Source organism: Molossus molossus, unplaced genomic scaffold (genome assembly GCF_014108415.1).
Source record: "Molossus molossus isolate mMolMol1 unplaced genomic scaffold, mMolMol1.p scaffold_m16_p_18, whole genome shotgun sequence".
In the NCBI taxonomy this organism is placed as follows: domain Eukaryota; kingdom Metazoa; phylum Chordata; class Mammalia; order Chiroptera; family Molossidae; genus Molossus; species Molossus molossus.
Window position 1 is genome coordinate 64379246 of NW_023425353.1, and position 26582 is coordinate 64405827.

A 26582-nucleotide genomic window follows, 5' to 3' on the forward strand; every position below is an offset into this window, starting at 1 on the left:
CTTGCCCAGGCCATGCCTAGCAGGATGCCAGAAGCTGCCTGTGAGGCCTCACACACTTTGGTCCATACAGTCAACAAAAGACCCTAGTCTGGAGGATCGGAAGCAGCCCAACATCTGGTCATGGCTATAAATGGGAGCCCACAGCCAGGAACAAGCCCTGCTGTCGGGAACGGTGAGCTGGTCACAGCTCCCACAGCTAGGCCCAGTATGGTGGGCGTGGGGCAGGGTGCACACTGAAAAGCACATCCTCTGGGCCTCACCCTCAGCCCCATCTTCTTGTCTCCCATTGCCCTTGAGGCTGCTGCTGGAGGAGGAGCCATGTCCCCCAGCCTCCTGCTCAGCCAGTCCTCAGCCTGCAAGTTGGAGGCATTTTTCTGGCCAGTGATCAGAGTCACTGTTCTCACTACCACAGGAAGGTGTCCAGCTTGGCCTGGGAGGGAGGGAGCACTTTCCTGGCCCCCACTTTCTGCTTAGTCTTGGGCTTGGGCTTCACAGGCAGTGGGCGGATCACAGTTGTGTCAGTCTGGAGGAGGTGTCAAGGAAAAGGCCTAAAGAGGGGTTGGAACGCAGGGCAGGAAAAGCTTAGACTTGGGGTGGGCTGACCCACTATACTCAGTAAGGTCTGGCTCTGCACACCTGAGGTTGCAGCCTCCTGCAGGCTGGGTTTGGGGGTACAGGTAAGGAATGCTGTGGGCTCTCTAGCTCAGCTCAGTCCAGTGCCACAGAACAAGGATACAGGCTGGATGAATTTCGTCCGGCCTCCAAGACCATCGAAGCCGGTCCTTACCTAAAGTAAAAGGAAGAGATGAGGAGATCAGGCTAATGGCGGTGGGGCTGGCCACCCTGCCCCTCCCCAGAGGGCTGGCACTTGCTACTTGTGGGAAGCCATACTCACCGCATCTGTGCTGCGACAGGGCTCTGCCCTGGCTCTCTTGGGTTGTTTCTGGCCCAGGACAGCATTCCGGATGAAGACAGGGAAGGCACCAGCCAGCTCCTCATCTGGTTCTCCCACACAGCGCTGGCCTCCCAGAGAGAGCTGGGATTCCTGCAGGGGAGACCCCAGAGCCAGACTTGATGAGCTGGATGGCAGCAAAGGAGTGGATGAGGGTGTGGTGGCACAGGGTCTGGCAAGACACTGCCCTCACCCTGGCTGGTTTGGCTCAGCGATTAGAGCATTGGCCCATGGACCAGAGTCCCGTGTTCAATTCCAGCCAAGGGCACATACTTCAGTTGTGGTTTGTCCCTGGCACTGGTTAGGGTCATGCGGAAGGCAACCAATAGATGTGTCTCATCAATGTTTCTCTCTCTCTTCCTCCCTCCCTCCCTCCTGCTCTATCTGAAGATAAATGGAGGAATATCCTTGGGTGAGGATTAAAAAAAAAAGACCCAGCCCTCAGAAGTCCAGCTGCACACTCAGTCCTGGCCAGGGTTAGACTGAGCTCTTCGGGGAGCCTTACCTGCTTGGAGCCTTCGGACATCTTCTTGGGAACATTCTGCATGGGAGGGCTAAGAGACATGAAACAAAAAGCAGGTGAGCAAGACACAGGGACAGGGTGGTCAAGCTGACATACCCCTTGCGGAGCCATTGTGTGGCACGGCTGCTGTCGTGGCTGTGTGCTGGGCAAGGCTCCTCTATGATCCCCACTCCAAGTACAGATCTGTGAATAGCTGGACAGCCATAGCTGCCAGAGTGGCGGAGACAGGGAAGGTTGGACCATGTCCCAACTTGTGGCTTCCACTCAGGGATAAGCTAATTCCCATGCTCTCCAAGCCTTCGGGCACCTCACCATGTCCCAGGGCTCTATGTGGGCAGGAGAGCCCACAGGAGGAAAACCAGTCATGCCCTGCCACGGGCAGACACACCTAATGAACTCAGGCCTCACCCTGTCTGCCAAAGAGGGGCCACCACCTCCAGGAGACCTTCAGTAAGTTAAATAGCCCATAAAGTACTCTAGCTAATCTAGATAAATTGTGCAGGCAAGGTCTGGGGCAGAACACATCATGGCCCCAGGCCTGGCCTCTCGTTCCCAGCTCCAGAGCTTGACACAGTGTTTCCATCCAATTCCTGGGGATCCTAACAGCTGGTATTTTCCCAGGTGGGTGGGAGGATAGTGACCTAAGGTTGACCCTGTGGCTTCTCAAAGCCACACGGACAAGGGCAAGATCAGGGCCTGCTGACCCTCTGCTCCTGTCCCCATAGCCTGTGGTGAGGCCACATGAAGACCGTGGGAAGACTCTTCACTTGCTGTTAAGTCTGAGTCTGGATAGGCTGGTCCAACTTGGGGGTGTCCTGGGCTCCCTCACATCCCCTGCAGGCTCTGAAGATGGTAGAAATGTCTCTAAAAGGCCCCAGATACCCAGTTTCAACATTTAAAAAAGGCAACATGAGAAGCCAGGGTGTGGAATAGGCACTGCTAAGCCCCTGACTGCAGCCCTCTGGCCCCAGGTCTGTTTCTCATCCCTGTGCAGCACACATGCCCTTTGGCCCTCTCCCTGAGCCCCCTCCACCTTGCGCCCAGCATTTCCATTTCTTTCTCTCGTGTCCCAGGTCTTTGATTAAGAGGAAACCTGGTGTCCGGCCGGTGTGGCTCAGTGGTTGAGCGGAAACCAAGGCACCAAGAGGTCACCAGTTCAATTCCCGGTCAGGGCACATGCCCAGGTTGTGGGCCAAATCCCCAGTGGGGGGCATGCAGGAGGTGGTCAATCGATGTTCTCTCTCATCAATGTTTCTATCTCCCCCTCTCTCTTCCTCTCTCTCTAAAATTCAATAAAAACATTTTTTAAAAAAACCATAATTCCTGCCTTATAAAAAAGACAGGAAACCTGCTCAGCTCTTGACCTCCCTTACCTGGGGAGTGTATACTTACATGTACGTACAGAAACAGTTCTTGTCTCCAGGCTACGCTACATTTGGCCTGCGTGGCCAAGGAGACAACCCCGCTCCCAGTCCCACCATCTCCATCCCCCTGGAGCTCCACGGGGCTTCTCACACCTGCCCCTGTGGGCTACCCTAGGGTGGGGGCCCGGACTCCATGGTTTGAGACGGTCCTGCTTGGAATATGAGTCTGAGAGGCACACAAAGGAAGAGGAGGTGCAGAGTCCCTGGCTCAGGACTCTGGTGGGCAGGTGCTCAAAGTATTGGGAGCATAGCTCACCACACACCATCAGCCAGTACTTGCCCCCACTGGAACCTCTGTATTTTCGCCAACTCACATCCCAACACCCTTGCTTAAAGGGTGATGGTGAAGATTAATTAGATAGGCAAAGCAAAGGCTTTGCACACAGTGAGTACTCAGGAGAGGAGAGAAGAGATGGCTGGAACTAAAGCCACAGTCAAGCCCAGGTGACCTTACGGCCCCATCAGCCACTCCGAGCTATCAGGGCAGGGCCTGCAGGTATCTCTTAGCTACCCTCCCTCCGGAATGCGGACAGGGCCAGGGACTACCACTTACTGTGCCTTCTCTGGGCAGAGCTTCTTGGCATGGCCATGCTGAATACCTGAGGGCCGGGCTGGGGGGGTGTCCACATCGAAGGTGGCATTGAGGTCGATGTCATCACTGAAGGCTGGCCGGCGAAGCTTCAGGCTCAGCATCTCTAGAGGGGCGGGGCTAGAGGCATAGATAAACTCGTTACGAAGGATCACAGGGGTAGCCCAGGACAACAGCCCTTCGAGCATCAGAGATGGCTCAGCTCCAGGGGCCCGGAGCCCCATCTGGCTCAGGGCCACCCTACAAGGAAGCGCCAATCTCTACAGGCAAAACCACTTGGCTTAGTCCTTCACGTAGTCATGGGACCAGTGCATGAAAGGAAGTAAGCAAACCCCCACACAAAACCCAGATGTACAAAGACTACTGCCCTTTGACCAAGTGGCCCCATTGCTCAGAATGCAATGCAAGGAGCCAGAAATGTGACCATGGACAGATGTAAACGGATGTCCCCTTCAGTGCTCCTTATGGCAAATAGCACAATACTGGAAACTCAAAATGACTCCCCTCAAGCGCTGGCACTTTCGTAGCTTGAATATGATAGACATTAAAGTAGGGTTTCCAGACAGTAAATTTAATATGGGAAAATGCTCATCATGTATTAAGTTTCTTTTTTTAATTCTCACCTGAGGACATTTTTCCATTTTTTGTCCAGATAAAGTGAGAGGGAGGGAGGGAGAGAGGGAGAGAGAGAGAGAGAGAGAGAGAAACATCGACATGAAAGGGACACATCGAGTGGCTGCCACCCGCACGACCAACCAGGCCCAGGGACAAACTGCAATCAAGGTACGTGCCCCTAGCAGAAACCAAACCTGGGTCTCTCTGGACCACAGGCCGACGCTCTAACCGCTGAGCAAAACTGACCGGGGCTCATATATTAAGTTTTAAAAGCAATATGAAACTGTATGTATAATGGGCAACAGGAAAAAATAAATTAGACTTCATGAAAATTAAAAATTTTGTGCATTGAAAGATACTATCACAAAGTAAAAAGGCTATCCACAGAATATCTCTGATATGGAATTAAAATTTAAAGGAGACTAAAACTCAACAATAAGTAAACAAACAACCCGATTCAAAAATGAAAAGGAGAGCCCTGGCCTGTTTGGCTCAGCGGTTAGAGTGTCAGCCCGTGGACCAAAGAGTTGCGGGTTTGATTCCAGTCAAGGGCATGTACCTCAGTTGGGTTCGTCCTCGGCCCTGGTCAGGTCATGGGGGAAGCAACCAGTCGATGTGTCCCTCTCACGTCGATGTTTTTCTCTCTCTTGCTCCCACTCTATCTGAAGATAAATAAAAAAATATTCTTGGGTGAGGATGAAAAAAAAAAAAAAATGAAAAGGAGAAACACCTGTAAAAAAATTAATTAAAACAAAAAATACGGGCAAAGGCCCTGGCTGGTTTGACTCAGCGGTTAGAGTGTTAGCCTGTAGACCAAAGGGTCACAGGTTCGATTCCCGGTCAAGGACACATACCTGCGTTCCAGGTTCGATCCCAAACCCCAGTTGGGGTCATTCAGGAGGCAACCAATCGATGTGTCTCTTTCAAACAGATGTTTCTCTCTCTTTTACTCCCTCCCTCTCTTCCACTCTGTCTAGAAATTAATGGAAAAATGTACCAGGGTGAGGATTAACAAAAAGGATAAAGGACTTGAACAGATAAAAAGATACTCAAGCCCTGGCCGGTTTGGCTCAGCGGTTACAGCGTCGGCCTGCGGTCCTGAGAGACCCGGGTTCGGTTCCCGCAAAGGGCACGTACCTCGGTTGCAGTGTGTCCCCGGCCCTGGTCGGTTGTGCGGGTGGCAGCCACTCGATGTGTCCCTTTCACATCGATGTTTCTCTCTCTCTCTGTTCCTCTCCCCCCCCCCCCCCACTCTACCTGAACAAAAAATGGAAAAATGTCCTCGGGTGAGGATGAAAAAAAAAAAGAAAAAAAAAAGAAAAAAAAAAAAAGATACTCAATATCACTAACCAGTAGGGAGATGCAAATCAAAACTACCATGAGATACCACCTCACACCCATTAGGATGCTACTATCCATTAAAAATAAAAGAAACAGAAAATAACAAGTGTTGGTAAGGATGTGGAAAAATTGGAACGCATGTGCACCATTGGTGGGAATGTAAAATGGTACAACCACCATGGGAAAAAGAAAGAAACTGAGCCCGGCCTGTGTGGCTCAGTGGTTGAGTGTCGACCCACGCACCAAGAGGCCACCAGTTTGATTCCTGGTCAGGGCACATGCCCAGGTTGTGGGCCCAATCCCCAGTGGGGAGCATGCAGGAGGTGGCCAATCGATGTTCTCTCTCATCGATGTTTCTATCTCTCTCTCTCCCTCTCCGTTCCTCTCTAAAAATCAGTAAAAAAAAAAAAAAAAAAAAGAAAAGAAAAAAAATTGAAAATAGAATTCCACAGGACTCAGCCACTCCACTTTTGAGTATATATCCCAAAGAATTGGAAGCAGGCTCTCGAAGGGATGTTAGTATACCCGTGTTCACAGCAGCATTATTCACAATAGCCAAAAAAACAAAAAAAATGAAAGCAATAGGAAAGCAAAATGTGGTATATACATACAAGAGAATATTATTCAGCTTTAAAAAAAAAAGGAGCCCCGCCCTGGCCAGTTTCGCTCAGTGGTTAGAGCGTTGGCCTGCGGTCCGGAGAGACCCGGGTTCGGTTCCCGCTAAGGGCATGTACTTCGGTTGCAGTTTGTCCCCGGCCCTGGTTGGTCGTGCGGGTGGCAGCCACTCGATGTGTCCCTTCACGTCGATGTTTCTCTCTCTCTCTCTCCCTTCCTCTCTCTCCCTCCCACTCTATCTGTACAAAAAATGGAAAAATATCCTCGGGTGAGGATAAAAAAATAAATAAATAAAAATAAAAAAATAAAAAAGGAGCCCGACCAGTGTGGCTCGGTGGATTGAGCCTTGTCCATGAACAGGGAGGTCCCAGTTCAATTCCTGGTTAGGGCACAGGCAGGGGTTTCGGGCTTGATCCCCAGTAGGGGGCTTGCAGGAGGCAGCCGATCAATGTATCACTCTCACATCGATGTTTATTATCTCTCCCTAAAAAAAAAAAATCAATAAAAACAGATTTTTTTCTTAAAAGGAAATTCTGCAATACAGTCATACCTCATTTATCACAGTAATCTGTTTGACTCTAGCTGTTACACCTGGTGTTGAAAGATTCTTGGGGTGCTCGAATACATAGGCCTACAGTCCATATGTACAGTAATTTTAATTGTAATACAGGCGTGTATAATTTACTCAGACAACCAAGCACACGCTATATCATTTTCACGGTCTCGATCAACTTTTTAATGAATAGATTTGAAAAAACCGTGATAGAGAAGCCCGTAAGTCGAAGCACGAAGTGGCGACAGACGACTGTATGCTACAACATGGGTGGACCTTGAGGACATTATATATTGTGAATTAAGCCAGTCACAGGAAGACAAATACTGTATGATTCCACCAATCTGAGGTATTCAGAGTACTCAACATCATAGAGAGGGAGAATGTGGGTGCCTGCGTCTGGGGAAGAGGAGGAACTGGGGAGCTGGTGTGCGGTGGGCAGTTTCAGGTTTTCAAATGAAAGCGCTCCAGAGATGGACCGTGGTGATGGCAGCATGTTAGGAACCTAACACCAGTGAACTGCACACACTTCAGTGTTGATACATCCTATGATATATGTATTCCCCACACTGATTTGGGAACACAACTACATGTACAGTGTCCACACGTGACTTGGTGCACACACGTCTCCCTTACCCCCGTGCCAGACACAGGAAAAGGGGTGCAAGGAAGAGTACCTGTCAGCAGTGACCACTTGGTGGTAAGCCCCAATTTTCTAAATTCTCAGCAGTGACTGTGTTTTTACTTTTAGAATGGGGAGGTATTCTGTTAGAAAACTGCAGCCAATAGGATTTTTCTAACCCGTCCAGGCCTGGTGGGGCGCCCCAGCCTGTGGTCAGAGAACTCTGGGGAGTGGCAGGAGCACTCCCAAAACACCCCCTTTCCTTCCCCCAGGAACCATCCAGGGCTACCCAACGCCCTCCTCCCACTGCTCAGGGACAGAGGCTGCGACCTGAGGGCACTGGGCTCGGCTGGGGGGAGGGGGGGTGTTGATCGGAGGAAAGGGAAGTGCCTGCACTGATTTCGGAGGGTGAGCATGGAAGCTTGGACCACTTCCTCCCCTGGCCAGGCCTGCAAGTGGAAACAAGGCTGCGTACACCCGCCTCAAACCAACTCCATGCCAGTTGCTTTGCTTCCCTCTGTAAACCACAGCACAAAGCAGCAGCCAGAGCCACTCATGCCAACTTTTAGTAGTGCCTGTTACCTTGCCACTATTTGCCAACCCCAGCAAGTGCAGCCTCAGGTTAGAAGAGGGGCATTTAAGAGGCGGGCGGGGCCTGGCTGGTGACAGCCATCTTGCTCTCCAGGTGTCATGGCAGGCCTGCTGCCATCCCCAGACCTTGCCCAGTGGTGCCCATGACACGTGCCCAGCTTTGGCTCAAGCCAAGGCAGTCTTCGTCACTTGCACCTCCTGGCCACCCACCACACTAAACTCATGATCCAGAGGTTCCCACAGTGCCCCCCACTTCCCCACACCCACTCTGGCTCATATGGACACGGTTCTTGTTCCCTCGGACAGTTCCCAGGGGACCCTTCTTTTATAAAGCCGAAACCCTGTTTCCCTTCCTGCCAAGGGTCTTTCCTTCCTTCCACCCTCTGTCTGTGCGAGAGGAAGAGTGTGGAGCCCAGCAGCCTCCCTCACCGGCTGAGGCACTGGTGCGAGGCCCTCCCGTGTGACCCCATCGCCTCTGAAACCCTCACCAGTGGCCCATGTACAGGGCTTCGTGCCCAAGGCCTCAGAGGTGGCCCAAGACACTCAAAGGCCCTGGGAGATCCATCACCTGTGTGGCACGGGACCAGGCAGTGCCTCCTCCATGGGCTCACAGCACCTGGCAGGCCTTCCCTATGCAAAGGCCTCCTCAGCTCCCTCCAGCCTGGCAGTCAAGGGCCCTTCCAAATACTCCTCTGCAGCCGGGGGTGATAATTACCTGAGTCCACCCCAGAGTGACAGGAGTGAAGGATAATCCTACTGCAACAAGTGGAATGAGCAACCACCATCAGTACCCACAGACTTCCCCCAAATTCTGGGAGCGCACAGCCAGGGGACAATGGACCCCCACAAAGGCCAGAACCCACAAGGTGCCCTGGCCGGTTTGGCTCAGCGGTTAGAGCGTCGGCCTGTGGTTCAGACAGAGAGAACCCACAAGGAGAGGTCTATGAATGAATGAGGACAGGGAAATCTAGGTCTTCAAGAGCACTGAACAGGGCTGGAAACTGGGGAATTGAGGGAAGGTGGCACTTGGCTCCACCCCTTCCTAAATTTGCACCAGCAGAACACCTGGCAGCTGGGCTGCTACCCTGGGCCAAGAAATGGGAGGACCTTTCCCAGACACCAAGAAAACCACCTACGGAGACTTGGAGCAGCCAGTATCAGATGGGTCGGTAAAGCCCTTGCATCCCAGGCTCAGGGAGACTCGGCATGACGCCAGCTCAGTGCACTCTCCCCAAACCCTGTTCAATACATTGGGTTCCCAGGCAGCCTTTTTGTCATTCCTCCTCAGAGGATCACAGGCAGGCAAGAACCCAGGCATGGGCAGGAAGTCCAAGAGAAAGGCCGTGATTTATAAACGCAGACCCCTTGCCCGGCTGGTGTGGCTCCGGGGTTCAGTGTCGATCCATGCACAAAGAAGCCTCTGGTGCGATTCCCAGGTTGCAGGCTCAATCCCCAGTGGGGGGCGTGCAGGAGGCAGCTGATCGATGTTTCTATCTCTCTCTCCCCGCTTCCTCTCTCTAAAAATCAATAAAAACACACTGAAAAATAATAAAAATAAACGCAGACCCCAAGAGAAGCAAAAATGCTAGACCATAAAACAAGAAATAGCATATTTTACAAAAAATGCACTCAGAGCGAGAAAGAATTTTTTTTTAAATCCTCACCCGAGGACTTTTTTTTGCATTTATCTTCAAGTAGAGCAGGAGGGAAAGAGGGAGTGGGGGGGAGAGAGAAGGGGGAGAGAGGAGGGGGGGAGAAAGAGAGAGAGAGAGAGAAACATCGACGTGAGAGAGACACATCGAGTGGTTGCCACCCACATGACCCAACCGTGGCCGGGGACAAACTGCAACCAAGGTACGTGCCCCTAGGGAGAACCGAACCCGGGACTCTCCAGTCCGCGGGCCGACGCTCTAACCATTGAGCCAAACTGGCCAGGGCCAGGAAAAAATTCTTTTTTTTTTTTTTGTTTGTTTTTTGTTTTTTTATCCTCACCCGAGGACATTTTTGCATTTTTTGTTCAGACAGAGCGGGAGGGAGAGAGAGGAAGAGAGAGAGGGAGAAACATCGATGTGAAGGGACACATCGAGTGGCTGCCACCCGCACGACCAACCAGGGCCGGGGGACAAACTGCAACCGAGGTACATGCCCTTAGTGGGAACCGAACCCGGGTCTCTCTGTACCGCAGGCCGACGCTCCAACCGCTGAGCCAAACCGGCCAGGGCCAGGAAAAAATTCTTGCAAATTTCAAATGTAATCGCTGACTCAGCCTTAAAGTGTAAGTTCTGACACATGCTATAGCACAGCTGAACCCAGGCCCTGGATGGAAAGCAGAGGAGCACCTTGGAGTTTGAACCTAGCAGCCTCAAGCAGTCTCTTAGGAAAGAGTTTGTTGTTGTTAATCTTTACTCGAGGATATTTTTCCATTGATATTTAGATAGAATGGAAGGGAAGAAGAGAAAGAGGGAGGGAAGAAGGGAAGGAGGGAGGGAGGGAGAGATAGAAATGGGGGGGGGGAGAAAGAGAGCGAAACATCGATGTGAGAAAGACATCAATTGGTTGCCTCCTGCACAAACCCAACTGGAGCCAGGGATCAAACCTGCAACCCAGATATGTGCCTTTGACCAGGAATCAAACCCAAGACCTTTTGGTCCAAGGTCCAGAACTCTAACCTCTGAACCAAACCCATCAGGGCAAGAAAGAAATTTTTTTTTTTTAATCCTTACCTGAGGATACTTTTACATGTATTTTTCAGACAGAGAAGGAGGGAGGGAGGGAGAGAGAGAGAGAGAGGGAGGGGGGGAGAGAGAGGGAGGGGGGAGGGAGAGAGAGAGAGAGGGAGGGGGGAGGGAGGGAGAGAGAGAGGGGGGGGAGGGAGGGGGGGAGAGAGAGAGAGAGAGAGAGAGAGAGAAGCATCGATGTGAGAGAAACAAGCACTAGTTGCACCTGCATGACCCCAACCGGGGCCAGGGACAATCCACAACTGAGGCACGCACCCTTGGCTGGAATCGAACCCAGGATTCTTTGGTTTGTGGGCCAACGCTCTAATCACTGAGCAAAACCGGCCAAGGCAGGAAAGGGATTTCTATTCCTGTCTTGGGGGGGGCTTGAGTTCTAAAGGTCTGTCCACATGAAATGGTCTCTGAGACCACCAGCTCCCTGAGGGTGAGCATGACACCCACCAAGGCCCTGACAGAGCCCATGAGTTACCTAGGGCTTTCAAGACGGCTGGCCAATGGACTCTGAGGGGGGAGGGAGGAGGGGGGAGGAAGGACCAGAAACAGAGTCTAGTATGTCAAAATCAACACACACTGGACCTCACAGACAGCCACATGCCCATCGCCCTCCCACAGCCCTTCCTCAGTCCAGCCCCAACTCAGGCAGGCAGGCGGGCAGGCGGGCAGGCGGGCAGGCGGGCGGGCGGGCGGGCAGGTGGGCAGGCGGGCAGCTCCGGCTCCGTGGAGAAACGCTGGCGGATGCCGAGGCAAGGAGGAGGGCGTACGAGTGAGCAATGAAAGTCATAAGGAGAGGAAATGGCCTTGATGCGTTCACTCCCCCGCACGATGCTGACCAGACACTATGGTGTGGGGAAAGGAGTGTGCATGCAGGAAGCTGGTGGAAGGGACACAGAGTAAGATGTGGCCCCCAATCTACTCAAAGCTGAGGGTGCACATACATACTGGGTAGACCAGGCTCCCTCAAGAGCACCTCTGTGGCCCATGGCACCTAACACAATCTCTAAATCAGAAGTGCTACCTGTGCAGAGGAGGGCGAGTTTACTGCTGCTGCTGAGACCAGGGGGGCTCTGCAGGGCTGCTGAGCTCAGTGTGGAGAAGAGCTGAGGCACAGAAAGGCACAGAAGCAAGAGGACAAGGAGTTTTCCTCGACAGTACGATTTGGCTGAAACCTAAAGATCTACCGCAGCCCATAGGCTGGCTCCATGAGTGCTGTAGGCACAGAGCCAAGGGTCTCTGAGGTGTGTGGTGGGACAGAAGTGGCATGATGCCCAGGGGCTGCTACTGCTAGGCTGATAGAATGAGTGAGAGGATGGGCCACAAGCTGCCTGGAGAGGTGGTGGCAAGGGAAAGGGCCGGAGGCACCAGAAGTTGGATGGGCAGGCTCCAGCAACTGACTGGATGTGGGGAAGAGTGGGCATAAGCATTTTCCAAAGGACACTGAGAGGGCTCAAGTGAAAGGCTGGGCCACCGGCTTGTGTGCTTTTTGTCTGGGCCCGCAGCTGGGCAGCCGGGCAGAGACAGCCCTGAAGATGCCCTCCCCCGGTCAGCTTGTGAACCTCTCAGGAGCAGGCATGGACAGCCACTCCCGGCAGGGACAGGCCTCCCTCTGCCTCTTGGCGCCCTCTGCTGGCAGCATCAACGTACACATTCCCAGGACCAGAGGGAATGGTTTCCTGCTTGTTTCAGAATCTGGGCAGACAGATGCATTTGGTGAACAATCCCATAAACAGGCTCCCTGGAGACAGTCAACGCTCCCGCCCCTTCTCTGTCTTTCCCTAGGGCCTCTCTGGCCTACCCTGGCTTCTCCTTGTCAGAGCCCAGAACTTGCCTCAAAGATGCTTTGCAGCTAAATCTTGGCTGTCTCCCAGGGCAGGAGGGCCACAGCCTTCACACCCATGTGACCCACCCACCCCACCAAAGCCAGGAGGAGTGAAGACCCTTACCAGGGAGCTCTTCCAGCTTGTGGCTCCTTCACCACCACCCCCATGGGTCAACAAACCTCTCAAAAACCAGACGGTTCACGGTCTCACTGTCCACTGGTGGCAGGTTCAGGGTTTCCTGCAGCATTGCTAGCTTTTTTTTCAGGCTCTTGGGGAAGGAAAGAGAAAAGTGTGAAAGAATGGCTGAGGCATCAAGTCCAGACAGACTGCCAAGGACGGGAGCAACATGCAGAAGGGCATGCCCACTGGGAACAGAGCAAGGCCTGAAACCCCATTGGCAGGCCTGAGGCCAAGACCACCTGGCCCCGAAGCCCTCTGGCAAGGCTCCTACTTTGGCTGTCGGTGCAAAACAGACTTCGAGGGAAGACCCATGTCACTGTCTGCCCAGGCTGCAGGCCAGGGCCAAGGTGTACACCCTAATTTACCCTGACCCAGGAGGATGCAGAGAGCTCAGATCAACCACCGATTGGTGAACAGGGTTCCAGGCAGAGCTAGCCCAGCTCTGCTCTTGGAGGGCACACAAACTACCCCTCATTCCCGTCCGGTCAGGGATGGCTCTCACCGCGATTTCCTTATCAGCACTCTGTAAATCCTTCTGGGCCGACCGCAGCTCCAACTTGGCCTGGTCCAGTTCAGAGTAGACTGCCTGCAACTACAAGAAAGTGTAGGGAGTAAAGAATGAGCCATATGTTTCCATCTGCTGCTACCTGGTACATGCTACCATGGTGCATGGTAGCCCAGGGTCCAGAGGAGTATGAGGACACCTGGGGGAGACCCTAGCTCTATGGGGCTGGGCGGTAGTCCAGCAAAGTCCTTCTGAAGCTGCCCAGGAGCAACGTCTGCTTCCTACACCCTGCAACCCATGGGTGCGCCAGGCCCAGAAATAAAAGCGGCTGTGCTGACTGAATCAGGTTCAAAGAGCCCTCCTACTCTGGTCCTGGTACAGAAACAGAACTCTGAAGCTGCCACATTTGGGACCCGTGCTCGCCAGCCGGCTGAGAGGTGCCCGGGAGCCAGGAAGAGCAGAGGGAAGCATAAGCCTGCATGTGTTAGGAGAGTACCTGTGTGACCTGCCACCCTAAATGGACAAGCCACAGAGCCAGAGCCAATGCCAGTGAGGACCAGTAACCAGTCTCTGTGAGTCATCCAACAGCCCCATGGAATCACTGCACCACCAGGCCCCAGGGCCTTGCTCAGGAGACCGGAATGAGCATGAAAAAAGGACAGCCGCATCTCCCTCCGCCCTCTGCGCCCCACGAAGTTACCTTGCTCCGGGAAGAAAACAAGTCCTTCTTCAGCTTGTCAGCTATCTCCCCTGAGGCCTTCCGTGCCTCTTTTAGATTCTCATACTCTCTATACAGGGGCCAAAGAAAGAGATGTCAGAACAGGACACCTGCTGGTCAGACTGAGCACCAGCCGAGCACAACGCCCATTCCTTGCCTGCTCTCATTCCTACTCTGACACCTGCGCCCAACAGGGTGGCGCTGTGGAGGGTCCTACACCCAAAGGAGAGCCGGTTAGTCTGTCTCCTGCCTGTCCTGCAGGAACTGGTGACTTGAGATGGTGTGCAGGAAGCCCCAGTCCCACAGGAGATGTCTGGGATCCGCTGTGACTGTCAGCCCAGCGGCCCTTTCCTCAACCTCCTACCCACAGCACTGGAGAATCTGAGCAGTTTCTGATGTAGGCCAGGCAGGGTCATTGACAGTGCTGATGGGAAACAGGCTGCAGATGCCAAGAAGGGGGTTACAGCCAACCTCCTCGGAAATACGCTTATAATCACTCAGTTCTTTCAACAACCCTATGAGGCTAGTTATTACTATCTCCATTCAGTAAGCCGAGGGTCGGAGAAGCTAAGAAACGGGCTCCTGACCACATAGTGAGAGGTGGGGTTGGGGTTCAAACTGAGGCAGCATGGCTCTAGGGCTTGCCCCTTAACTGAGAGAGGGGCAGCAGATGGAGGCATGGCTGGGGTGCTATGGCTCAGCTCCTGGGCTTGGACAGAGGGTCCAGAGTACATACTTCTTGAGGGACACGCAGTACACAGCCAGCTGCTCCACAGCTGACTGGCCCACACCCATGTCTCGGATCATCTCCTCCACCTCGGGCCGCTGGCTCTTGAGTAGGAGCTCAATCCTGAAAAACACCCAGCCCACGGCATTTAGAATCTGGAGGCTGATGGGTAGGTACCCAGTGCAGCTCTGCCTCCCTTTGCTGCTGTTGCTATGGTGACAGCCTGGGCTGCTAGGATGCTTTAGCAGGCGGGTCTGCCCAAAGAAATGCCCCGCAGCAGAGCTGAGCACAGCTCCAGGGATGCCGCTGGGGAAGAAGAGGTGCTGACAGAGGTCCGCAAGGTCAGGGATCCCCGGAGAGGGGTTCTTGGAACAAAAGACCTGCCAGGTCATCTGGCCACAGGCAACAGGGAAGAATGTGGTAAGGGGCCCCATGGAAAGTAGAGGAACTCATAGAGGCCAAACAAAGAGACCAGTGCCCACACCCAGCTGGTCTGAGCTCTCCCACAGCCTATGGAGATTAGAGCCACAGAGGTGACCCAAGTCCTGCTGCAGTCCTGTGAGATGTGCCACCTGGGGGACCTGTGAGCAAGGGTATAGGGCAGGCCCCAGCTCCAAGCTTACCGCTCCATGGTCTGCATCTTGTTCCTGAGTCGGCGGGCTTCCTCCCGTGCTTGTTTGGTCTCATTCTGCTGCTGCTCCAAGAATTTCATCTGCTTCTGAAGAGCAAACACACCCAAATATATCTGTTGCTTGGAGGATCCCAGGGACCATAGCTAAAGTCACTGGGAAAACTCTACCCCAGAACTTTCTGCTTTTGAAAATGCTGAAAACCATGTGTCCTCCAGCGCCCCAGGAGGTAAGGCTCCTGGGCCCCTCTAGCTTGTGTTTTTCTGCTAAGAGGCTCTAGGCCAGGAGCTTCTTCACCTCCCTGCTTGCTTCCTCCTGAGATATGTCTTCCCATAGGTACAGTCCACTGCCAGCACCAACAGGCCCATTGTGGGATGCCGACTCCTGTGCTGGGCCTTATGGTACATGTGCTAAAAGCTGACGAAGCCCAAAGCACAAATCCAGGCCTCACTGTCCATTATCTAGACCCAGGGGAGGCTACCGGAATAGCAGAGCTGCGGGCCAGCCGCCCTCCACACACGACCAACCCATCCCTGGGAATGCCACCAGAGACTCCTGCTCTGCGGCCAGGGGCTGGTCTGCTCCTTCCCTTCCACTGGTCAGGCCTCGTGATCCAGACCAGCCACCGAGCAGGAACAGAGACAACGAACACCCTGGGGCCCTGTCTGTTCAAAAGGATGCCTCCTTTTCCCTTTCAAATGGCATCCAACAAGGACTGCTCCTTGCTACAAGGCCGGAATATCAATTGTGGGTTCAGATCAATCGCCTCATACCCCTTGGAGAGCAAGAGGCTCACCAACCCAGGCTGATACAAAATTCATCTGGGTCTCGAACGGCTGGCTCTGCAGGCTTTGATCTGCCCGGTAAGCTCAGCACAGACAGCTTCAAAGGCCCCTGCTCTTCCCTGGGATGCTGTTTGATGTGGCTCCAGAGAGCAGCCCAGCAAGGACTAGAGTGTGGATGAAGTTTCTTCAGGCGGCTTCATCAGCGGAGTACAAACCGCTTAGGAAACGGGGCCCAGGCTCACCGAGGCCTTGGCTAAGCGGCCCCTCCATGATGTGCTGGGAAGGCCTCACCTCTTCAAACTGCCTAGTATAAAATGTGTAAGTGTGGCCTTTTCTTATGGGCTGGATGGGCACAGGGAGGCCTGTGGAAGAAACCAAGCCGCTGACCAAGGCAGAACCAGAAGTTAAGCCTCGCGTGGTGAGCCCAGGACTGGGGCTGTATCTCCTCCCCAGCTGGTGCCCATAGGACCTGGGGACCCACCTTGAGGGTGGAACACAGCATTTCAGCCTCTTCCAGGGCCTTCCGCAGAGATTCCACAGTGGCGTTGCGCTCTTCCAGCGTGTCCCGCAGAGTGTCGATGATGGCCTGGCTGTCCCGTTTCTCCCTCTCTGCAGGGGGGGGGGGGGGGGCATCCATCTATCAGCATGATAACCTGGGCTTTTGGGCTCTAGCATCCCACCACCGAGACAGGTAAGGAACAAGTCCCAGGCCAGAAAGTTAGGTGGCAGGCTTTTCTCTCTGGCATGCACCAAACCAGGGAAGCCGAGCTCAAGTCCTCATTCAGGGGGTGAGCCGCTCTTTCTGCTGCCTGGGACTACTTGAGTAAGCGTTCACTGCTCCCCACTCCCGTGGGTCTAGTAAATGCATCACCCCAGAAGTCACGCAGGTGCCTGCCGAACTCTGTGGCCGAAGCCTCTCCTGCATATTCTGGTGTCAGGTAGCCTGAGGCCCGGGCAAGAAGCTTCAGGCGAAGAGAAGAGACTCGCCTACTCCAGGTGGACAGCTTCGGTCACCTCCCTTTCCTCTCCTTTCTGCCAGCCACAAGCTGGCAAGCTCTCGGACATACAAAGCAGGGAAAGCCTCCGGCTCCACCAGAAGGTCGAGGCCTTCTTCCCAGGGCCTCTCCCACCAGCCCTCGAGCCAGAGGCTTTCCACAGCCCATGTCTCTTGCTAACTCACCTTTCTGGGAAAGTTGGGCTCTGACATTATCCAGTTCATTCTGTAAGGCAATGTGCACAATAAGCAGCAGCGAGACATCACAGCTGGCCCCCACTTTGCCTCCCGTGCGTCTGTGGGAAGCCTGTTGGTCTAGGGAGGCACAGACCCTGCTGTACCTCAAGGCCAAGTGAAGCCAACACTGGAGAGAGAAGCCTTGCTTTATCTGTGTGCCTTTTTAGGAAGTAGCGAAGATGGGGGAATAATCTCAGGTACAAGACCCGAAGACAGGGAAAAGGGCAGAACAGAGAAAAAGCAGTGAAGCTGAGTCTGTGTGATCAGTCCTACAGCAGAGGCTTCCGTTGCTTCCTGGGCCGTGTTGGCCCTTACCCTCTCTCGGCGCCAGCTGCACTCATTGGGGACACAAGCTAGCATGGCCAAGGACCTTGGGCCACCGTTCCTTCCCTCCATCCCGAGGTCCTGCCTGCTTCACAGTCTACCTTTCTTCCAAGCTCTAAGCTGGCTCTGTGTACCGCAAATCTTTCAGCCCCAGAATCTAATATGGTCGGTCAGCCGGGACAACTCTGATCCCCTGGAGGAAACTCCACACGTGCTAGACTCCAATCAGACTGCTGTAAGCCTCTTGAAGCCTGTGTACACACCCCAGAGCCACTGCCGCAGAACCTGAGAGGCTTGGGGCAGAACTGAGTGCAGCTCCCATTCGGGAGTCCAGCGCATTCAACACTGCTGTGGGCAAGAGTGGTGCCTACTCCATCAGCAGGAAAACCGGGCTCCACGGGCCGCAAGGCTTGGCCAAGGGTCCATGGTGGTAGCTGGGTGGAATCCAGGCAAATTCTCCTCTACATCACCCTTCCCAAGTCAACACAAGACTCTGAATCTCACATGTCACTGATACTAAGGCCCTGCCCCAGTAGGTGGATAAGCCCCATGCAGTCAAACTCTCCACTCAGGACTCGGGGGATGGGAGGGGACAGGTGCTTTTGGTGGCTGGGCCAGTCAGTGTAGGCTGAACATCTAGAGGTGGAAGTGGGGGTTGAGAAGGATGTACATGGGTCACCTGAGAAGAAAAACTACCCATAGTCCCTTGGCTCCTACCACACCCAAATAAAATGCCTTCTAAGCCCTTGTTCCAAACTACTCAAGATGTTGTCTCCCTGTTTCCTAGATATGGCTTTGAAAGCCAGAAAAAAATGTAGCTGCCATTGTTGCCCGTATCACAGGGAGAACATGGCTTAAAACTGGGAGCAGTTACCATGACGATGAACATGCTGGCTTTAAGCACAAAAGCTCCACGTTCTTGAAGCAGTGAGGTTCCAAGGACATCATGGCATCCTGGGGCAGGGCCAAATGAACCCTGATCTGACAGATGCCCAGCACATTAACCCTCAGAGTCCAGGCTCATGTGCGGACCCCAATCCCACTTCAAGAGGTTTCTTGTGCACAAAGAAAGCTAAACCTTAGACTTGGAGGAAAAGCAGCAGTGCAGGAGGGAATCCGTTCATCCTCTCCTGCAGTGCGAGTTTCTGCCTTGACTGTACAGCTTGATTGCAGAGGCTCTGCCCTCTATTCCTCGCCTGGGAAAGACGCAGCCAGATTTGTGAACAGAGGGCCCACACATCTTCCCTGGCTGGGGACTAGAAGAGTTTTTTAATCTGTCCCCAACTGTCCAAGCAGGAAAGTGGGCTGGGGAGGATGGCTGCAGATCCCTTGCAAGGTGAGGGGCCCTTGGGAGAGGCACTCTGACCATGGGTCGGAACTGCTTTGAAATCCTAAAGGGAGGACTCAACAGTGTGTTTCTCCATTGACTGTCTCATCTTCACTTGTCCTCTCCTCGCCTTGCCTGTGCTTTGAAATCTCTACAAGTCTCCCCTCCAGAACTCTACCTCCATACTTTAGGTGCTCTCCGTGGGTGGGAGCAGAAAGAACCCTCAGACGGCTTGGGGTTCAGTTGGATGAGATAAATCTTGGGTACCTTCAAGAATTCTGCATCTAAGACACCCTCCTCCTCCTGGGCAAGGTCAAAGAAGAGCTTGTTGATAATGGTTTTTCTGCCAACCTGGATGGGAGAACAAGAAAGAGCACGACTACACAGTTGGGTCATGGGCAAGGAGGACGGGGTGTACCTGCAGCCTAACATGCAGCCGGGCCTGCTCTCAGGCTCAATGTTTTCCACCGCTTCCCTTAGAGTCAGACGACTGCAACCCTGCAGGTACCCCAAGCTGGTGCCACTGGCTTGGTGGTTACTAAGGCCATGTCTCTGCTGACCCATATGGCGACTACTCAAAAGACACCACCCCTGGCCAGTTTGGCTCAGTGGTAGAGCATCGGCCTGTGGACCGATGAGTCGCGGGCTCCATTCCAGCCAAGGGCACGTACCTCAGTTGCGGTTCATCCTCAGCCCTGGTAGGGGACGTGCAGGAGGCAACCAGTTGATGTGTCCCTCTCATGTCGATGTTTCTCTCTCTCTCCCTCCCACTCTATCTGAAGATAAATAGAAAAATATCCTTGGGAGAGGATTGAAAAAAAAAAAAAAAAGACACCCCAATTCTAGGTACTGGACATTGAGAAAATGGGGAAAGGCAGGGAAGGGGGCCAAATCTACCCAGGTGAAGGCTGACCCAGGCAATGAGTGCATCTGCCAGCTACCTATTGGCATAAGCAGGCCTCCTGAGCCATTCAAAAGCACAGGTGAGCTCAACCAGCCTCAAATCTTGAGGGTCCAAAAGGGTCAAAGATATCAACGTCAGAGACCCTTCCTCGTTCCTGCTTTGGGGCAAGGGGAAGATATCTTAAGCTAAGATATTCCCACTCCGCCACCCTCACCTGGACTCGGCACTGTGGGCAGGTCCGACTTGGTGCTGTATCGAACCACTGGATTAGGCTAGAATGAGAAGCAGAAAAACAGACTGGTGAGCCATGGCTTGGCTGGCGATATACAGGCCAGGTAGCCACCCTAACCATCAAAAGGTCTGTCCTGCTCCTCCTCGACCTAATGCCTGCACCATCTACCTGGTGGTGGAAGGCAGCACCACAGGCAGGACAGCACATCCCACCATCCCACAAGGCCTGCTGGTACAAGCACTCCAACCACTTGGCCCTTTCTTTGGTCCTGTTGACCTGGTCCTCCCTACCCCTGAGCTGCTCTTTTGTGAACCTTCTAGGCTTTGATGGGGGACAACAGTCAAAACCCAGGGTCCCTTAGAGCTGGGAATTCTCATAACACCCCTACTTCTGGAACTCCAGAAGGCTATATTTTCAAAGGAAGGGTAAACTAGAAGTAAAAGCAAGAAGCAGTAAAAGCAAAACAGCCCAGCTTTGCACCATCTACCTGGTGATGGAACAAAACTTCAAGCCTTAAACTTGACTTAAAGTAGTCTCCTGCTAGTAGGCTCCCCTTGTCCCCAGGGACAAGGGAGAAGCAGTCCTTTCTGGAAGATGGTACCATCATCCTAGGCCTCAGTTTTTTTTCTACAAATAATTTTTCAGATACTACTTACAACATATAATCAAAGCTAACCGTGCACAATAGAATACTACACAACAATGAAAACAAATGAATCTACAACTGAGAAGAATATTATGAATGAATCATAAACATAACATGGAGGAAGAGAAGCCAGATACCAAAGAAAGCATATTATGTATGGCTTCATTTACATAAAGTAAAACAGTAGGCAAAACTCATCTATGCTGCGGGAAACCAAGACAGTGGTAGTCCTAATGGCGGGGGAGATAGGAGTACCTGGAAGGGTACACAAGGAGGTTTCTGGAGTGCCAATTTCGGGTTTCTTGTCTTCTTCAGTTTGTGAATATTTGCAACCCATACACTTACTATATGCATACTTTTGTGTAATACATTTCAATAAAATAATTTTTTTTTAAGTAACAGTCACGCAAGGAAAAAAGTGCTACAAGTACTAACCAAAAGACAGCCACAAAGACGTCAGATATTGGAACTGCCAGACACAGACCACACACTATGCTAAATAAATCAAAATCAAGATTGAGGGATGGGCCCTGGCCGGTTTGGCTCAGCGGTTAGAGCATCAGCCTGCGGTCCCAAGAGACCCGGGTTCGGTTCCCACTAAGGGCATGTACCTCGGTTGCAGTTTGTCCCCGGCCCTGGTCGGTCGTGCGGGTGGCAGCCACTCGATGTGTCTCTTTCACATCGATGTTTCTCTCTCTCTCTCTCTTCCTCTCTCCCTCCCACTCTACCTGAACAAAAAATGTCCTCGGGTGAGGATAAAAAAAAAAAAAAAAAAAAAAAAAAAAAAGATTGAGGGATGGAAGGGGGGGCGGGGGCGGGAAAATATAAAACAAAGAACTGATATGCATATATACATAACCAATGGACACAGACAACAGTACAGTGAGGGTGGGGGTAGGTAATGGGGGGGGGAAACATCTGTAATACTTTAAACAATAAAGATACAACTGTTTTCAAAATCAAGATAAAAAATACTGGTAGAGAACTGCCCCAGCCAGGTGGCTCAGTTGGTGGGAGCATACACCAAAAAGGTTGCGGGTTCGATTCCTTGTCAGGGTGCATACCTGAGGTTACTGGTCGATGTTTCTCTCTCTCTCTCCCTCTCCCCACTTCCTCTCTCTCTAAAATCACTAAACATCATATCCTCAGGTGAGGATTTTAAAAAAAGAAAATATCAGTAGAGAATTAGAAAGTAAAAGGTGAAATAGCATAATTTTATAAGAACCAAACAGAAATTCTAAAACTGAAAAAAGGGCCAAAATTAAGAATTGAGTGAATGAGTTTAATAGCAGTTTAAACACAATTGAAGAATTAGTAAACTGAATGGTAGGTCAGAGGAAACACTGAGAATTTTAAAAATGATAAGCAATGCAGAAGCTACTGTAAGGCCGTCTAGCATACATATAATCAGGAGTTTCAGAAAGTGTCAGGTAGAACAGTGTCCTCCTCCAAGGAGTCTACATCCTAATTTCTTTTTCTTTTTTTTTTTTGCATTTATCATCAGATAGAGCGGGAGGAAGAGAGAGAGAGAAACATTAATGTGAGGGAGACACATCGAGTGGTCACCACCCACATGACCCCAACCGGGGCCGGGGACAAACTGCAACCGAGGTACATGCCCTTAGCGGGAACGGAACCCAGGACGCTCTGGTCCGTGAGCAAACGCTCTAACTGCTGAGCCAAAACTGGCCAGGGCTACATCCTAATTTCTAAAACCTGTGAATACCCTACCTTATTAGAAAAGAGTGATTTTCAGATGTGATTAAGTTAAAGGTCTTCAGATGGGGGGATCATCCATCCAGGTTTGCCCTCATGTAACCACAAGGACACTTATAAGTGGGGCAGGAGTGTCAGAGTTATACAGAGATCTGAAGATGTAACATGCTGGCTTTATAGATGAAGAGAGAGGGGGGCCATGAGCCAAGAAAAGCACAGCCCCACCTACAATCCCTGATTTTAACCCAAAAGACCTATTTTGGACTTCTGACCTCTGGAACAATAAGATAACATATTTGTGTTGTTGTAAGTCACTAAGTGGTAATTTGTTATAGCAGAAATGAGAAACTAATATAAAAGATATAATGCAATAGAGGCAACACATAAAGAGATAATTGGTGATAATTTTCCAAAACCAACAAAAGAAATCATTCCAGCCCAGCCAGTGTGGCTCAGTGGTTGAGCATCGACCCATGCACCAAGAGGTCACTGGTTCAAATCCAAGTCAGAGCACATGCCCAGGTTGTAGGCCCGATCCCTAGTAGGGGCATGCAGGAGGCAGCCAATTGATGTTCTCTCTCATCGATGTTTCTCTCTCTCTCCCTCTTCCTCTCTCTCTGAAAGTCATAAAAATATATTTTAAAAATGGAAGGCATCTTTGAGTTCACTAAGTAAACACTGTGAGCAAAGCTCACTCTCCCAAGCTAAAAACAGTATGGACAAAAAGTTGTTAAAATTAGGTGGTGCCAGACATGTCCAAGAAATATTGCAGGAATTGTATCCCTTTACAAATCTTGTGACAGATTATGCATGGATAGATAACGGCAACTGGTGGGCAACAGAACAGTATTAAAGTGGTAGCAAAAGGAGGAAATACTATCATGTTAGAAGACTTAGAAAGAGTGCAAACAATGGTTGTGTTCACAAGAGAAATAAATTGCTTCCACATGTCCCCTCCCCAAGTGTCTACTTTAAAATTGGGTCGTGTGCCCTGGCCAGTTTGGCTCAGCAGTTAGAGCGTCATCCCGCGGACCAGAGAGGCCCCCGGGGTTCGGTTCCCACTAAGAGCACGTACCTCGGTTGCAGTTTGTCCCCGCCCTGGTTGGGGTTGTGTGGGTGGCAGCCACTGGATGTGTCTCTCTCATGGCGATGCTTCTCTCTCTCTCTCTCTTCCTCTCTCCCTCCTGCTCTATCTGAAAATAAATGCAAAATAAATAAATAAATAAATAAAATTGGGTCGTGTACTTTTTTCATATTGAATTTTTTTTGTTAAATAAACTTTGTAACAGCCCAAAAATAGTTAAAATGGTAAAGTTTATGTTATATTTTTACACAATAAAAAGGTATATAGTAAAAATAAAAAGAAAAAAATGGTTCAAATGGTAAATTTTGTTATGTATATTTTACAACAAATAAAGGAGTAAAGGTGCTCTGAATCAGCCTGTCCACGGCTGCTAGAAGAATCTTTTCCCACCAGCTGTACTCAATAGAATAGTCCTATAGGGTTAGCAGCACGGCTTGATCAGGAAGCACCTCCTTGCTTCTAAGGCTTAGATGTTAACTTGGTTTTGCTGGCGTCAGTGAATACATTGGGGTGTTTGACCAAAGACATGACTTTGGACAGAAGCATTCCAAACCATCACGCAAACGACAACAAACTGGGTAGCCAGTGGCCTACCAGGTTTCTATCTCAAAAAAACAAAAGGGTTCGTCAATTTGGTGAAAGCTCACCTCCGCCCGGGCTAATAGTTTTGAAGTCACATTTCTTCGCAAGCCGATCATGAAAGTCCCTACACTACCTTCACTAAACTAACTCTGTACCCCTGGACTCAGTTCAGCTGCCACCTCCTGTGGGAAGCCTGCCTTGACCCGCCTTTGCCCAGGTCGGGAACCTCCTGTGGGGCTTCGTCTAGTGCCATCCTCATCACCCGTCTGGGCTGCCAGCCCGGAGGCCCGACATCCTACAGTCCTGTTGTCGTACCGGAGCGAGGGCCCAGCTCCCGAAACAGTGGTCACTCACCACTGCAGGTGGAAGGTGTGGCCGCAGTGGATGGCGGCCACGTCGCGCGAGTGGTCGAAGAAGTCGGAGCAGATGGTGCATATCGCACGGATAGGCATGATCACTGGACTCCGGGGGCCCAGGTAGCCAAGGAAACCGCGACCGATCCAGTTTCCCGGCCTCAGCTCCCTTCAAATTTGGCTCTACTGCGCGACTTCCGGAACAGGACCGGAAGTGGCTCTGCAAAACGCGGAGGCAGAGCCTGCAGGTTGAGTCCGGATTGGACGAATCCTCGGGGGCGGGGCTTAGCAACCCTGCGTGCAAATAGAATTCTGGGCGGAGCGTGGGCCGGAATCTGTCAGCGGCTGCGCTCCGGCGGCTCCCGGGAACAGAGCAAGCACCGCCAGAGCGCCGCGCTGGAGCGGGAACCTGAGCAGCTACGTCGCCCGCCCGGCTGCAAGCCAGAGCTGATGCGAGGTGCGCCGGGAACGGGCTCCTGGGCCCTGTTCCTCAGGGCAGCCTTCTCTGAACTTCGGGAGAGTCAAGGGCGCGGCCGAAGGGGCATGGGACGATGATCCCGGTGGAGAGCGGGTCACCTGAACTCTGGGCAGTGGTGGACCGTACGCTGGGAACCCACAGTTCCTACAGACCAAAAGGATGCCCCACCCTCCCAGCCCTCGGCTGTTGACTCATCCTAGAAAGATGGACACAGGCACTAACCCCACAGGACGGAAGATCTCCAAGTTCGCGGGCTCTTAGGTCCCAGGAGGGTTGTAGTAGGGTTGGAATTTTGGAGGCCCAGATATTTCATAGACCAGTGACTAACAAACCCTTTTTTTCTTATTCCCACATCACATAAGTAATCTTTGGGTCTTCCCTGAGAAGGAGCAGCATGCCTGGTGAGTTCACCTGGGATGTAAGGGATGGAACAAATCTTCCTAGGAGTTATCACTCTCAGGTATTTTTAGCAGTGTTACTCCACTGCCCCCAGAAGAAACCTTATGGAAAGCCCGGTAATACAAAGCTGGTTTGTTCCACCTGAAGTAGACTGAGTGAATCCTTTGGGCCTATTTGGAAAGCACAGGTGGTGTTCCCGGGGAGAAGTATCAACACAAAGGACAGCATAGAACCTTTGTGCAGTGCCCACCCTGCACCCTCTCTCCAACAGGGAAGCCCACTTAGGCTATAGGTAAGGTCTCTCTCTATGGTGGCTGTTTTGGGGTGGGTTCTAGTTCTATGCCTAAGTTAACACAAGAACTCCTTGTTAAGTAGGACTTGTCATGACAGTAGCCCAGAGGTTGTTCCTTGGCACAAGTCCAGCACAGGACCCATCTACATGAATTGCCACAGTCCAGAGGAACCCATCAAGGAACAGACTGTGATGAAGATGATTGCACTCTCAGCCCAAGCAAGCCACATGGCACTGGGCACAGGCTGCTACCTGTGAATCTCCTTCCAGCCTCTCCCATCCCCACTGCCTTCCAGGGCCCCCTCCCCAGTAAGACAGAGGAAGCAAAGGTGAGAGAGTGGCCAGAGGCTTTGGCAGGGTGACATTTATTTGCCAGGTTCAGCAGGCACAGTTAGCCCACTGATCTTCATTCACCAGAGCAGGCCCACAGGCATGCAGGGAGAAGGGCAGGACCACCACCAGAGTGCCGAGCGAGACCCGGGACCAGTGTGGCTGCCTGCCCAGGCTGTGGTGGGGTCTGACCAAGGGTACCTGCCAGGAGCCTCCATCAGGAAACTGGGGAGTCTTATTCCACTTCCTCACCCTAGCAAAGGAACTCAGCATGGCTCAGAGGCCCCTGGGCCTCTCTCTAAGCCCCAATAGAAGGAGAGTGAGTCAGACATAATGACGGCTCCTCTCTCTCTCTCTCTCTTTCTCTCTCTCTCTCTTTTTGTTATTGAAGTGGGACACAAAATATTTGCCCATGAAGGGTACACTCCCAAGTCAGACTATGGGACACTGCAATGCAGCAGGCCCCCTGGGATGGAGAGGACTGTAAACTGATCCAGAAGGTGGCCATCTGGGAAGAGCCAGGGGATATCAGCCCTTCCTGTTTGGCTCATGGTAAGGACCGAGCTAGGCTGGTGCACTAGGTGCTGGGCCTGCACTCTGTCCTCTCAATTCTCATTGCCACATCCTGATTGCTCCTCTTTCTCCACACAAGTTCATGGACTCCGGGCACAGGGCCACCCACTGCAGGACCCAGGAGGGCAGGAAATAGCACAAGGGTCTTGGGAGGGGCTTTCCAGGGACAAAGATGGAAGCTTCTACC

The 26582-nt window shown here is 52.1% G+C and overlaps 1 protein-coding gene across 1 annotated transcript; it reads right to left on the bottom strand.

The window, feature by feature from the left end:
- LOC118633144 (TRAF interacting protein) lies at positions 1-24520 on the bottom strand. Its single transcript, XM_036266744.1, has 15 exons — positions 24325-24520; positions 19925-19982; positions 19074-19157; positions 17105-17144; positions 16406-16533; positions 15134-15228; positions 14520-14633; positions 13766-13853; positions 13063-13152; positions 12560-12648; positions 3453-3608; positions 1458-1506; positions 896-1045; positions 737-787; positions 1-523 (listed from the first exon to the last, which is right to left on the bottom strand). Exons 1-15 carry the CDS (start codon positions 24420-24422, stop codon positions 404-406), a joined length of 1410 nt encoding a protein of 469 aa, XP_036122637.1. The 5' UTR covers positions 24423-24520; the 3' UTR covers positions 1-403.
- Positions 24521-26582: the final 2062 nt, after the last annotated feature.